Source organism: Balaenoptera borealis (assembly GCF_965194805.1).
Source record: "Balaenoptera borealis genome assembly, chromosome: 14".
NCBI classification, from domain to species: Eukaryota; Metazoa; Chordata; class Mammalia; order Artiodactyla; family Balaenopteridae; genus Balaenoptera; species Balaenoptera borealis.
Window position 1 is genome coordinate 88,525,667 of NC_138875.1, and position 13,621 is coordinate 88,539,287.

Sequence of the window (13,621 nt, forward strand, 5' to 3'; positions counted from 1 at the left end):
CCCCGGACCCTGGTCTGCAGACGCCAGCGCTGCAGTGCTGGTTGGTGGCACCGCAGCAAGGCTGTCGTCACAACACCAATCACGCCGTTCTAAGCGCCAGCTCTGAAACGTCCATCTTCCCAAACTAAAGAGTCATTTACAACTTGCAAAGCTCAAAGCTGGCAGGCCGAGCAAACTGCACACGGTGTTTTCCCTGCCAGGGCCGGTCGCAGTCTGGTGTTAGGAAGGGTATTCAGAACTGGGTCCACCACCTAGAAGTGATCACCCTGTACTTTCTTGGGCCTCTTCACAGACAGAAGGTAACTGCATATAAAGACGGTAAATTTTGGGTGTTTCATATTTGATCAGACAGACTCCTGGGCCCCAATAAACAAGCTTCATGTGTCCCCCAAACATATGCACAAGAACATTCCCAGCTGCTTTATTTGTGACAGCCTCAAACTGGAGACCCCACGAACACCCACACGCAGAACAGATAAATGAATTCTGACTTATTCGTACGACGGATACTCCGCAGAAATAACAAAGAACCAATCACTGGGATGACCCTGAGAACTCAGTGCTGAGTGAAAGGCCACGGTCACGGCAGAGGACGAGAGAGGCCACAGGACTCAGCAGGGCCGACGTCAGAACAGAGTTCATCCTGTTGGGGGCCGAGGGCTTAACTCAGAAAGGACGGAAGGAACCTTCCGCGTCCTGCATTCTGATCTGGATGAAATGCACACCAAGCCGTGCACTTGAGCCCAGTGCCCTGCACAGTACGGATGTGACCCCCATCTGAGTAATACTACTAACGAGGACAAGCAGGCCTGGGGAGGACAGGGAGAGCGGAAAACAACGAGGTGAGAACCTGGGGGCGCTTCCTTCAGACGCGGCCCTGGAACCTGGCAGGAAGTTATCCCCGTGTCAGTCAGGAAATGCTCAGCCAGCCCCACTGCCGCCTGAGCCCTAATGCAGGCAACCTGCCGAAGGGCAGAGCGGGGAGAGCCCAGGACGCAGAGAAGCCGTGAAATCTGGGATCACACCTGCTGCTCCTCCGACAGGAACAAGGACCGGGGGGCGGGGGGAGGAGGTGTCACCTGTCCCAGTCTCTCTCCAAACCACCGCCCATGACAGCCACCTGCCCCTAACGAGCGGGAGCCGACCTGCCACATCCTCTCACGTCACTGGACACGGGGCTCCGGGCAGAAGGGACTGAGGGAAAACAAGCAGAGGCCACCGTGCACTCGTGTACAGGGCAGCTGACCCAGGACACACGACAGGGCGCTTCTCTCTCGTGAAAACAGCACAACAAACAGAATCCAGGTCCAGCATCTGGCCACGTGTGCCACGTGCATCAATACTGGACATAAACCTCACAATGAAAAGTTTTAAAATTACCTGTCAGAAGTAAAGGACGAGTGACAGGTAAACTACCAGTTATTAAATTAGTAATGGCTGGCGGGGGGGGGATGGATTAAATCACTGGAAAGCAATGAGAATGACAAAAACCAATCGATCCTTTAAGATACATGTGAGAGTAAAAAAACAGAATCTATATCTTGAGAACTACCGAGGTGTGGTCCCTATAACAAGTCTTTCTTTGAAGGAGGTCTGTCACACGTACAAAACAGATTACGTGACAGCAAGAGCGCAGGAGAACTCCCAGAACCCTGTGTAACTGGACTTACCCTCTGAGGGGCAGGAGAAATGGGCACAGCCCCTCCTCAGCACAGCCAGGAGGGCCTGCCCCGCACACCATTGGCTCTCACAGCCGCACCAGCTGGACACATCACCAATGGAGCCTGGGGGCGGCAGGGGCTCCGGTTCTGGAAGTTGCATCAGGGGTCTCTGGGCCGAAACGCCCCCCTCAAGACGGGAATTTTAACTGAATCATGGGAGGGCTTTTGGAATTCTGCAATTTCTGGAGAACAGCCTCTACGCTTTCACCCGATTTTGAAGGGGATTTAGAACCTACAAGTGGCTCAGTACCCAGGGGGTACTGAGCACAGAGAAGACACAAAATCTGGGATCACACCTGCCGCTCCTTCTACAGGGGACGGCAAACGCCACATGCCTATACAAGGAAAAGCAACATGGTGGTTTTTACTGGTAAAACATACAAAGAAGAAACACACCTCCATCTCCTGGGTCTGTTTAAAGGCTATCATAAATACGGAAACAGCAAAGCTTTCATCTCTCGGGAGTGATTTTGCTCAAGATGCCACCTACTGGTATTAGCTGTAAAATCCCATTATGATTGATAATGAGTAATACTTGTTTTTAACAAGGCAACTTATCTCTCTCTTTTTTTTTTTAACAGCAGGAAATTAAAAGGTACCATCAGGAAAAGAAAAAAAATACGAAAATAAGATACTGGGTTGGCCAAAAAGTTCGTTAGGTTAGTGAATACGTTGTTCAATAAAGTTCTTCATGAAAATGAAAAACGTGGCTTTACTTAAAACCGAACAAACTTTCTGGCCAACCCGATAAATGAAGGGACGTTTGTGATACAGATTTTATTGGCCTCATATTAAGATAAAACTAGTGCTGGACCTGAAGGTGGGAGGGTCAGTCTACTCATCACCGACGCGCCGAGAGAGGCCGACCTGGGGCAGGAGAGGCCCACCCGCGCCCAGGAGACCACCAGGGACGTGGGTAAACGAGGGGAGGCGGGCGGTCTGACGGGGCGCAGGGGGCAGGCCGGGGGCGCTGGTCACTGCCTACGACGGGGAGCGGGGCCGTGAGGGGGGCCTCACCGAAGTCCGTGTGGCTGCTCATCCACCCGATGGCCTTGAGGGACACCAGCGCCAACAGTCCCGAGCCCACGAAGGACCCGACGCCAGAGAAGAAGAAGAACAAGCCCATGATGGCGCTCTGCATGGACTTGGGGGCGGCCGAGTACGCGAATTCCAGGCCTGGGGAAGAAAAGGAGGGCATCTGGGGAGAGGAGCGGGGTGCCCGCGCCGCTGCCCTCGGACCCCCGGGCTGTGGGGCGCGGCTCTGAGACCGCACCGGGCTGGCTGCTCGCCTCCTGCGGTCACAGCCCCTAGAGACTCCAGGAGGTGGCCAGTCACCTCCCACCCTCACCCCTGAAGGCAGCATTTGACTTGTCAGCTCTTGGAATTTCTCATTCCTCATGGAAAGAGTCTGAAGAAGCAAAATTTGCCTACATTCTTAACTAACGGGAGTTTGCACACAAAGTACTTACACTAAAATGGGGAAATCTACTCAGGAATTCTATCTGAAAGGCAAGGAATTTGAGAACAGTTTCAGCAGGTGCATCTATAAACCGTATCACCGCTGTAATAAGTAGACATGGAGACTTGCACCGTGCTCTAAAGGAAGGGCCACCCCGTGCAACTTATTCCCTCCACAAGTTCATCAGCCAGCCTGCGTGAGCTCTGCAGGAGGCAGGAGAGGTGAGAACCGCCGCCCTCCCAGCCCCACCGCTCTGGGCGTCACTCATTTTCTCCTTCCCTCGCTCGCAGCAGCTGGGAACAGGCCTGCACAGGATTTACTTGTCCACATGTCACCACGTGATCTCACCAATAGGGAAGAGAGGCCTGTGAGAACAGGTTTTACAAACTAGGTTTGCTTCCTTATAAATCTGAACGGAGACACTGAGCGCCAGGCAGCGAGGGACCCCCGAGGCCCGGCCGGGGCGGCAGGCCTGCAGGGCTCAGTTACTAGCAGGTGCCAGGCAGCTCCTACGGGGGGTCTTCCTTCTTCTAGCCTCTCTCCTGCGGACCCTCTACGGTAGGTGAACTGCACGTTGGTGTCTCGGGGATCCTTTTACACCAAGAAAGGAGAGCCTCAGCCGTAGCACTGCTCTTTCCTCACCAATTCACATTCTGCACCACAAGTGCCCGCCAGCACCCACCAAACACTGTGCTGTTTCTATCTCGACGCAGCCCAACAAAGAAGGAAACAGCACGGGCTTCATCGTGCTGCGACAGGATTGGACGCGGACGCCCCGACAAGAAGGAAACCTCACCTGCGATGCTCGCAAATATTTCACTGACGCCAATCAGCACGTACTGAGGGACCTGCCACCAGATTGGCAAATCCGCAGCATAGTAAACGACATTTCCAATGGTCTGGTTAATGGTCTTCTCCTTCACGAGGTCCAGCCGTTTGCTTTCCAAAATTCCTACAATTCATAAGTAGGTTATGAGCATTTATTCATTAACATTTGCAATTAAACTCAAAAACTAGATGCTTGGTACAAGATGTCTGTTGATGATTCCGAGAAATACATGAAAGGATAATGCCCAACGACATAGCTTCCCCCAGAACCCCCCGACCTCAGGAATCTCCCTACTTGCAGCTTCCGAGGTAGGTTACTAAAAACAGAGGTCACGTAATCCATACTTCATGGGGACGCTCTGTGGTGCCTCATAAAACCAGTGTTCCACATGGTTAACGCAATCCTCACATCTCTGGATTGCTCACCTAAACACCTTTTATTTCTTTTAAAAGGAGGAGCAGGGGAAACCTAAACAGTCCTGCAATAAAAAGATTAATCGTGCTATTTACTTATCAGAAGGTAATAAATTTGGAGATGTTTTTCCCTTCAAGAGAAGGGATTTAAGCTGATCACTGATCGTCATCACTATTACAACTACCACTACTACTACTAATGCCAGTTTCCTTGTGTAGACGGGCTTAACCTTATCAGCAAAGTAGAGTCGTCCCCCCTTATGCCTGAAACCCAGGACAGTTCCACATCCTACATATACTATGTTTTTTCCTGCACACACATACCTCTGATAAAGTTTAATCTATAAATCAGGCACAGTAAGAGATTAACAACAGTAACTAATAATAAAATAGAACAATTATAACAATATACAGGAATGAAAGTTACGTGAAGGTGATCTCCCCTCTCTCTAAATATCTCATTGTACTGTGGGTATTTTCAGACCACTGTTGACCGTGGGGTCACTCAAGCCACGGAAAGCAAAACCAGGGATAAGGGGGACAACTGTAGCCCGGACTTTTCGAACCACCCTCTGCCCTCAGCAGCACCAAGACCTCACTGGATCATCGGTCATCTGTCTCGCGGGGCAGAAAGACATGGGAAAATAAGCAAGATCAGAAACAGCGACTCTCCACAAAACAAAAGATAAGCAGGTCAAAATAACGCTTAAAACAACAACGTGTAGGACCAATTTCTTAAGGTAAAGATGTCGCTAGGTTTTGTTTTTAAAGGGTTCTAATTGCAAATGAAATAACGGGCCATAATATCTAATGTATATGTAAAAATATACGAATTTAAAACCGTATGAGGAAGGACAGGAGTCTGGGTAGAGGACCACGGAATATATTAAAAATATTCCTTTTAAAACCTGAGCATGGGGGCTTCCCTGGTGGCGCAGTGGTTGAGAATCTGCCTGCCAATGCAGGGGACACGGGTTCGAGCCCTGGTCCGGGAAGATCCCACATGCCGCGGAGCAACTAGGCCCGTGAGCCACAATTACTGAGCCTGCGCGTCTGGAGCCTGTGCTCCGCAACAAGAGAGGCCGCGATAGTGAGAGGCCCGCGCACCGCGATGAAGAGTGGCCCCCGCTTGCCGCAACTAGAGAAAGCCCTCGCACAGAAACGAAGACCCAACATAGCAATCAATCAATCAATCAATAAAAAAAAAACAAAAAAAACCCTGAGCATGAGAAAGGACCAGGGTATGACTGACCAGATGAAAGACAAACTTTGGAATCTGCAGCCCACAACACATCTCAAATGAAATGTCCAAACAAAGAGAAAACACATCAAAGGGCCAAGGGGAAGAGAGACCTCCCAGAGGTGAGTCGACCTTCACACCCGTCCTGCGACGGAGAAACACAGAGCGGGCCCAGGCGTGCAGAGCGCTTGCTGCTCTGGAAAGGGGCGCGTGCGGCTCGGCCCGGCGGTTCTCAGGACGCTGGTGGTGGCATCAGGGGCCCCGTCCACAGGGACAGCTCTGCTCCCTGGCAGGGCAGCGGGCAGCACCAAGGGGGCTGTGGTGCCAGCCCGGCTGGAGCGCCTTCAACGCACAGGATAAAGCACTGTGGGCTTCCTCGGCGTGGGCCGAGCTCCAGCCAGCCCGGGGCCGCTGCCCTGAGACCGGAAGATCACTGCACCGTGTTGGCCACTGACCCTCTGGCTGGAAGGGCTCCGTCCAATCCAAGAGCAGAGAGGGAAGCACCCACTCAGCCTGTTTTAGGGGAATGGATACTGAAGCTGGAGAAGACTCTTGTCCTCCACAGGAAAGGCAAGAGAGGCTTAAGACAGTGCGTGTGTGTCTGTGTGCGTGCGTGTCTGTGTGTCTCTGTGTGGGTGCATCTCTGTGCGTGTGTCTGTGCGTGCACGTGTGTCTGTATGTATGTGTGCGTGTCTCTGCATGTGTGTGCCTGTGTCTGTGTGCACGTGTGTCTGTGTGTGTGTCTCTGTGCGTGTGTGTGCGTGTGTTTGTGTGTGTGTGCGTGTGTGTGCACGTGTTGGGGCAGTACTGGTGGGGACGATACACGGATCTAGCACTTCTGCAAGGCCTGGCAGAGAACGGAAGTAAACTGTCGGACGGGATCTGCTCTGCGCTCTTACTAGTTAGGAAAGCATGACTCCGTGAGGACTGGGGGTGAACGGGTAACGGAAACGAAGGGGCGCTGGTAAGGGGGACACAAATAACGAGGGTCGAGGCCCAAGAGGCAAGGACGTGAGAAATCACTGAAGCTCCTCTCTGGTGGGCCGGCCGGCCAGGCAGCGCAGAGAACAGAGGCCGAGGGAGAGCGCGATCCCTCCAGACAACGGGCTGCGCAGCCGGGAGAGAGGCCGGCAGAGCTCCTGACGGACGGGACCAGGAGCACGGGACGGGACCAGGAGCACGGGACGGGGCCAGGAGCACGGGACGGGGCCAGGAGCACGGGACGGGACCAGGAGCACGGGACGGGACCAGGAGCACGGGACGGGACCAGGAGCACGGGACAGGACCAGGAGCACGGGACGGGACCAGGAGCACGGGACGGGACCAGGAGCACGGGCACGGCCGACATAAGGGCAGATGCTGGGAGAGCCGGCAGAGCCATCTACGGGCCAAATTCTTCAGTTAAAGACCCGGACTCACATCAGGTCAAAACAAAAGAAAACCCAACGCTGCGGGCGAGGCAGGAACTGAAGCGTAAAGCGGCAGAGGTCTGCGTGAGGGAGCGGCCGAGCAGAGCCACCGAGAAGGGAGGCGTGCCAACCGCAGCGCGCGGGCATCAGGAGAACACGCCGAAGGTCAGGCGCACGGCCCTGCACCCGGGCGCCACCTCGTCCACGCTCGCCGCGAGCCCGGGAGAAGCAAGCCGGAGCCGGCAGCCGGGCAGAGACAGGGGCGCTGGTCTCAGCGACCGTCGGGGTGTGAGCTGGGCTTCCGCCGGGCCTGAGGGTCCCCGGGTGCGCCCCCCACCACAGCGCTACTGCCCGAGGACGGCGCGTGCCCTCCCCAGGGACGACGCAAGCCACAGACCTTGGTGAGCGAAACGCCGTCATCTGCTAGGAGTGCAGCGAGGCTCCGAGACACACGAGCCCTGCCGGTCCTCACCAGAGCGAGCAGGTGGAAAGGTGAGGCTCTGCCGGGCAACTGGCGGCATCGGAGACCCAAGGGCAGACCCAGGTCCCGAACTTCAGGGACACTTAACACCCGTGCCCTGGCGGGGCTCCGTTCCAACGGGCCTGCACTGCCGCGTTCACCAGACCCCGCCCAGACCACAGCATCCCGGCACACGGGCCGTCACCGTGATCCCAGGCCCTTGGCGGCACTGGACTTCAGGGCTCCTGCTACAAGGATCCAACCCACTCAGTGGACGGTAGGACAACCTGCGAGCCATCCTATGCAGCACCCCACGAACGTTTTTAGAAAGCAACACTGGCCAAAACGGAAGCCTTGAAGTCCACGGTACAGCATTATAAAGCCAGGATCTTTCCCAACTCCTCAATTAAAGCTTTTTCATTAACAAATGGATAAACAAAAGCATCAATATTATGAAATGAAAAAACTTCTCTAAAATTACTCTTGGACCAAAAAGAAAATAAAAACCATAGTTTCAATATTCGTAGGAAGAAAAAACACATTACAACAAATCAAAGCGCAAGAGACCTTGGTAAAGCAACAGTAACAGGCCAATTCATGCCATTATGTGGTTTTTACCGTTAAGCAAGAAAAAACAAATAGACGTGAAGAATTTAACTCAAGAAATGAGGAAAAAAAAAACCCACAAAACAAACCAAAGGTAATAGAAATTAGTATCTTAAATTCTTCACTTAGAAAACATAAAAACAATCAAATTCAAGACAGACGTCTAAGGAAAAATTATAAAATACAGTCTTGGCAAGCCTAACAAAAAAAGAGCACATAAAAAAGGGAAACTAGACACGAGGAAGGAAACACAACAGATTTATTTAAAACACTATTTTTATCTCCACTCTAACAATTTTTCTAAAACTCAATAAATGATTTACTAGAGACCTTAAAAAAAATAAAAAGCTTAAGTGATTCAAGAAAAAACAAGATCTGTACAAAACTGAGAAAAAGGTAGAAAAGTTTTATTTCCTTTCAGAGAGGATGTAACTCATATGATTTTCTAGGCAAAGACGTGGAACTTCCTGGGAGCAGACAGATAATTCTCATCCTGTTAAAATACTCCCTGCCTTCAGAAATAGGGAGTTTGGACTTCCCTGGTGGCACAGTGGTTAAGAATCCACCTGCCAATGCAGGGGACACAGGTTTCAGCCCTGGTCCGGGAAGATCCCACATGCCGCGGAGCAACTAAGCCTGTGCGCCACAACTACGGGGCCTGCGCTCTAGAGCCCGTGAGCCACAACTACTGAGCCTGCGCTGTAGAGCCCGCGAGCCACAACTACTGAGTCCACGTGCCACAACTACTGAGCCTGCGCTCTAGAGGCTGCGAGCCACAACTACACGAGCCGCACCTAGAGCCCACAAGCCACAACTACTGAGCCCAAGTGCCACAACTACTGAAGCCCGTGTGCCTAGAGCCCGTGCTCCGCAACAAGAGAAGCCACCGCAATGAGAAGCCCGCGCACCGCAATGAAGAGTAGCCCCCACTCGTTGCAACTACAGAAAGCCCACGCACAGCAACGAAGACCCAACACAGCCAAAAATAAATAAATAAATTTATTCTTTAAAAAAAGAAAAGAAATAGGGAGTTTACCAACACCTTTTATGAAGCTGTATAACCCTGACACCAAACCAGACTGATGTTGGTTAGACAGAGACGCACAGTCGCTCAATAAAAGCAGATTATTGAGCAGATTGGAATTAGCAGATTCCAATCAGACCTTTTAACAAACAAGGTGTATCTTAGAAATTCAGGAACAGTTAAATACCAGATGTTAAAATAAATAAAAAACATGAGCAGCCAAAGGCAGGGAGGTGGGGTGGAGTAAGGAGGGCATGCGATCCTCCTGAAAACCAAACTAAGATATTTGAGAGAAACTCAACATTCATTTCTGCCAAAAACACAAACTTGAAATAAAGCTTAGATATTTAACATCGTCAGGAGTCCGTATGCAGACTAAGAGGCGAGAGTGAACTTTCCACGGTGAGGAGGTGAGGTGCTCTCAGCGAAGTCAGGGACACAGGGGGGGCGCCCATCACCACCAGCAGCCTCAGACAAGGCCGGGCCGCCCTGCCAAACAAGGAGAGACACGGGGAGGCGTGGCAGGAAGGCAGGAAAACGGGACTCCCTGGTGGTCCAGGGGTTAGAACTCAGCGCTCTCACTGCCCAGGCCCGGGTTCAATCCCTGGTCGGGGAACTAAGGTCCCACAAGCCGTGCGGTGAGGCCTGAATAAACAAATAAATAAATACCTTCTTTTTATAAAGAAGGCAGGAAAAGAAACTATGTTAATTTCAAGACGAGCGACCGTCTGAAAATAATTCACTGAAACTCAGAATTTTAAAAAATCTCCTAGGTGAGAAACCAAAATACATAAAAGCAGTTAGGAATAAACTTAACATAAAATGTATAGGACCTAAATGAAGAAGCATATAAGACTTCACAAGATGTCATAAACAAAATTAAAGGGAAAATGAAAAAAAATGGGAAAAAAAAATTCGTAAAATGAGATAAAATTCTGAGTAGTGACAATCTACACTCTATTACAAGAAAAACCCACTAGAAAACTGTTCACAACACACGAACTGTACACAGAATAGAATGTCTGACACATTTTGGGAAGAAGTCTTAAGATCACTCATAGTACACATTAAAGATATACAATGCTATGCTATTACCCTTCAGATAAGAGAAGATGAACAGAACACAATCATCAGTGTGACAAGGGCACGGTGAGATCAGACTCGCATCGGCACGCGGCTCTGGCCCTTTCATGCGACATGGGCACACGTGTGCAGACGTGTCAGGGTGTACACACAGCACTGCTTCACGTAAGGACAGACTGGAATCAACCATCATGTTTAATAAGAGGACTGGTTTTAAAAACTGATAGTACGGCCCAAAATGGAATATGATGTCGTTGTCAAAAACCGTAATTTAAATTTGTAATTGACTTGGAAAAATGGTATGTATTATATATAGTATACAAAAATAGCTTATAAAGTGTGAATAGCTTGTTCCATTTCTGTTGTTTAAAAAAGAACAATTTAGCTGTAATAAAATATTCTAGGAAGATATAAACACAGGTGTAGGTGTCATCACTGGGTGGTGGGATCAGGGGTGAATTTAGGTCTCCTTGCACTTTTATCTACGTATTTGTAACGACCGTGGATTGACTCTAGGATAACAGCTTTTAAAAAAGTGCTGTGGACCAGTGGTTCTGAACTCCTTCCTAACGAAAGCTATGACCCAGAAAAAGGCCCTCAGATGATTCTGTCTCCACTCCAGGCTGCTCTCATGCCCTGAAGCCCGGGCACGGACTCCTGCCTAAAAACCGCTGTGGTGACAGGGCTTCCACGGCACAGCTGAGAGGAAGAGCAGACCGTGAGGCACACAGATGGGTACCGCCAGCCTGGGAAGACGGAAGGTAACTCTGTCATGTACACACGTCAAACAAGGATGCAGTGATTACACTTCCAGGGATTCAAGAAGTAAAGCAATTTCACTGCAGTGATTACCTAAACACCCAACAACAAAGGACTGCACGTGAATGTTTGACACGGAAGGATATTTTAGGTTTTTTTTTTTAAAGCAGGTGACAAAGGAAGTATAAACACACACACATCACATCATACATAATTTTTCCCATGCACTTGCAGAATGGTGGTAGAGGATTTCCTTGGGTGGTGGAATTATGAGTGCTTAAATCTGTGTGTATGTGACACAGAGAGAGAGAGAGAGAGAGAGAGAGAGAGAGAGAGAGAGAGAGAGAAGGAAAAGGAGGAGGAGGAGGAGGGAAATGGGGGGAGATGGCTCATCTGTATTTGGGGGATTTTTCTACCCCCCAATAGTAACAAGCATAGCTTTTATTACACTTTTACGGTTTCCTTACACTTAGTTTTCCTTCATCAGGCTCAAATCTGCTTACACATCAGGATCTCATTTTCGCAAACACAGAAGGTGTGTGTATATGTATGCAGAGACACACAAACAGGATTAGACAGATACACACCATCCCAGGAATGAGCATCTCTGGGGAAATTACAGTTGATTTTTATTTTCTCCTTTATGTTTCTAAGGTTTCCTTTTCTCCAGTGAGCATCTATGATGTTAGTAAATTAAGCACACACACAATTTTTAAGGGGAAAGGAAATATGACAAATTAACACACTTCTTTTTTTCTCAAGCAGACTAGAAGAAACCCCTTGGACATGCTTGATTCTCATCTAAGAAAATTTGAAGAAAGAATTATTACCGGCAGGGATGGTACTAAACGGAAGATCCTGATTTATTATGGTTGAATGTAGTAACTTAAAAGGCAAAATAGTCACTTTTCTATTAAAACTTTGGTTTGCTGCAATGATTTCAGGTCTCTATTCAAAGGTCATTAATGTTCCAATTAAATAATATTCACTGGAGCTGGAAATGAAACGGCACGTTAACACCGGTTACTGCTTACATTAAATTTAATAAATTGTGCTTAAGTCCAGTTGCCAGGTATTTAAACTCTTTAAACCAGTGACCATTAAGCTCCTTCCCAACATCTAGCCACTCAGCAAAGAGAGCCTCTTTAGGACACCAGCCTCAGCGGTCTTCCGCGTGTTAAGTGATCAATTCAGATGCTGAAGTTCAGAGCGGTCGTGGTCACACGGTGCAGAGCACCTGCCTCTCCGCAGGCGCCCGTGGCCACCTGACCGCAGCCCGACCTGCTGAGCAGGAAGTGAACTGCCTGCACGGCCCGCGCTTTTAAGACAGCACTGCCTGCCCCGCTGGACAACAGTCACCCGTCTGCTGTCGTTTCCCACGTGAACAGGCAAAGAAACCACCGGGAAGCCCCCGGGGTTCTCAGGGCAGCCCGGAGAAGCTACTCAGCCATAAATGAAACTGGAAGACGAGATGGTATTAGAGGAACCAAAGCCGGAGTCTGCTAGAAAATGCCTGGGGAACCGGCAACCTCCTCTTTCCCACAGGCAGAGGACAAGGACTCCTTTCCAAGGGGTGTGACCGGTTGGTCGGGGCACAGAGAGGGGGGCTCCCCGGCCCAGGAAGAAGCCGGGCCCACGGCAGGCACTCAGGGCACCACCCCGGCACAGCGGCTCTGCCCGTCACGGATTCTACGGCACGAGACCTGCAATCAGAGCCCCGCTGTAATCCAGCTCTCGTTTGCTCTGGCTTTTACTTCCCCATGTGCACAGCACCGGAAGAGAAACGAATCACACAGCAGAAACGTCATTCAGACACGCCCTCCCTTTAACTACCTATTTGATTAAGAAAGAACATAACTGTCCCCTAAGATGTCCCAGCGTCTGGAATCTAGAAGTCTTAAGCTTAGGGACTCATTTCTTCAAATCTACTGAGTACTGTATCAGTAGCTACTAGGCCTATACTGAGAGCCACGTTCGCCCTGGCGAGAGTGGATGAGGCCGCTGTGAAGCGCTGTCGGGGAACATTAAATTCCATCTCAGCCGTGCTCACCATTACGTTCCTCATAACAGAGATGATATAAGGGTGACTCAGGAACAGCAGCTTTGCTTGTCTTGTTATGTAACTCAGCTATTTCACGGTTCAATCATTTTCAAGTATTAATGAAGGAAGAGCTCCAAGGCAAGGTGAGAAAGTCAGCAATACCTCAGTTTTATCAGCAGCACACGATATGTCAGCTTATACTTCAGAATCTAAGAATTACGCAAACAGAATGGAGCCCCCAAAAGGTGAGAGAATACTCAGGCATTAGTTCTAACCTCTTTCTTTTTTTCTGGAGGATGGAGGCTGGTTACAAACCTGTATTTGATTTAAAAACAAAACAAAACAAAACAAAAAAACCTTTCGCTCCAGGAAGATGTACGTGAAATTTTACATTTAAAAGTGCAAAGGGTTCAGGGCATATGGAGCTGATTAATGGACCTGACGTTAAGAATCATAGCTCTGAGGATTATTTAGCACCTCTAATTTATGACATTTCATCTACCCAGCAGTTAACAGTCGTCTGAAATCTAAGTCACTAGGAGCCAACAAGCCGCCTTTGATTCAACCCACAAGTCAC

At 49.8% G+C, this 13,621-nt stretch overlaps 1 protein-coding gene across 13 annotated transcripts in view; it reads right to left on the reverse strand.

The window, feature by feature from the left end:
- Positions 1 to 13,621, reverse strand: part of SLC15A4 (solute carrier family 15 member 4) — a 186,708-nt gene that overhangs the window by 161,610 nt on the left and 11,477 nt on the right. For all 13 annotated transcript variants that reach the window (XM_082353252.1, XM_082353241.1, XM_082353253.1 and 10 more), the window contains exons 6-7: positions 3,977 to 4,132; positions 2,739 to 2,897 (exon numbers count right to left, since the gene is read on the reverse strand). In XM_082353252.1, coding sequence (XP_082209378.1) covers positions 2,739 to 2,897; positions 3,977 to 4,132 — 315 coding nt within the window. The remainder of the gene's footprint in view (positions 1 to 2,738; positions 2,898 to 3,976; positions 4,133 to 13,621) is intronic.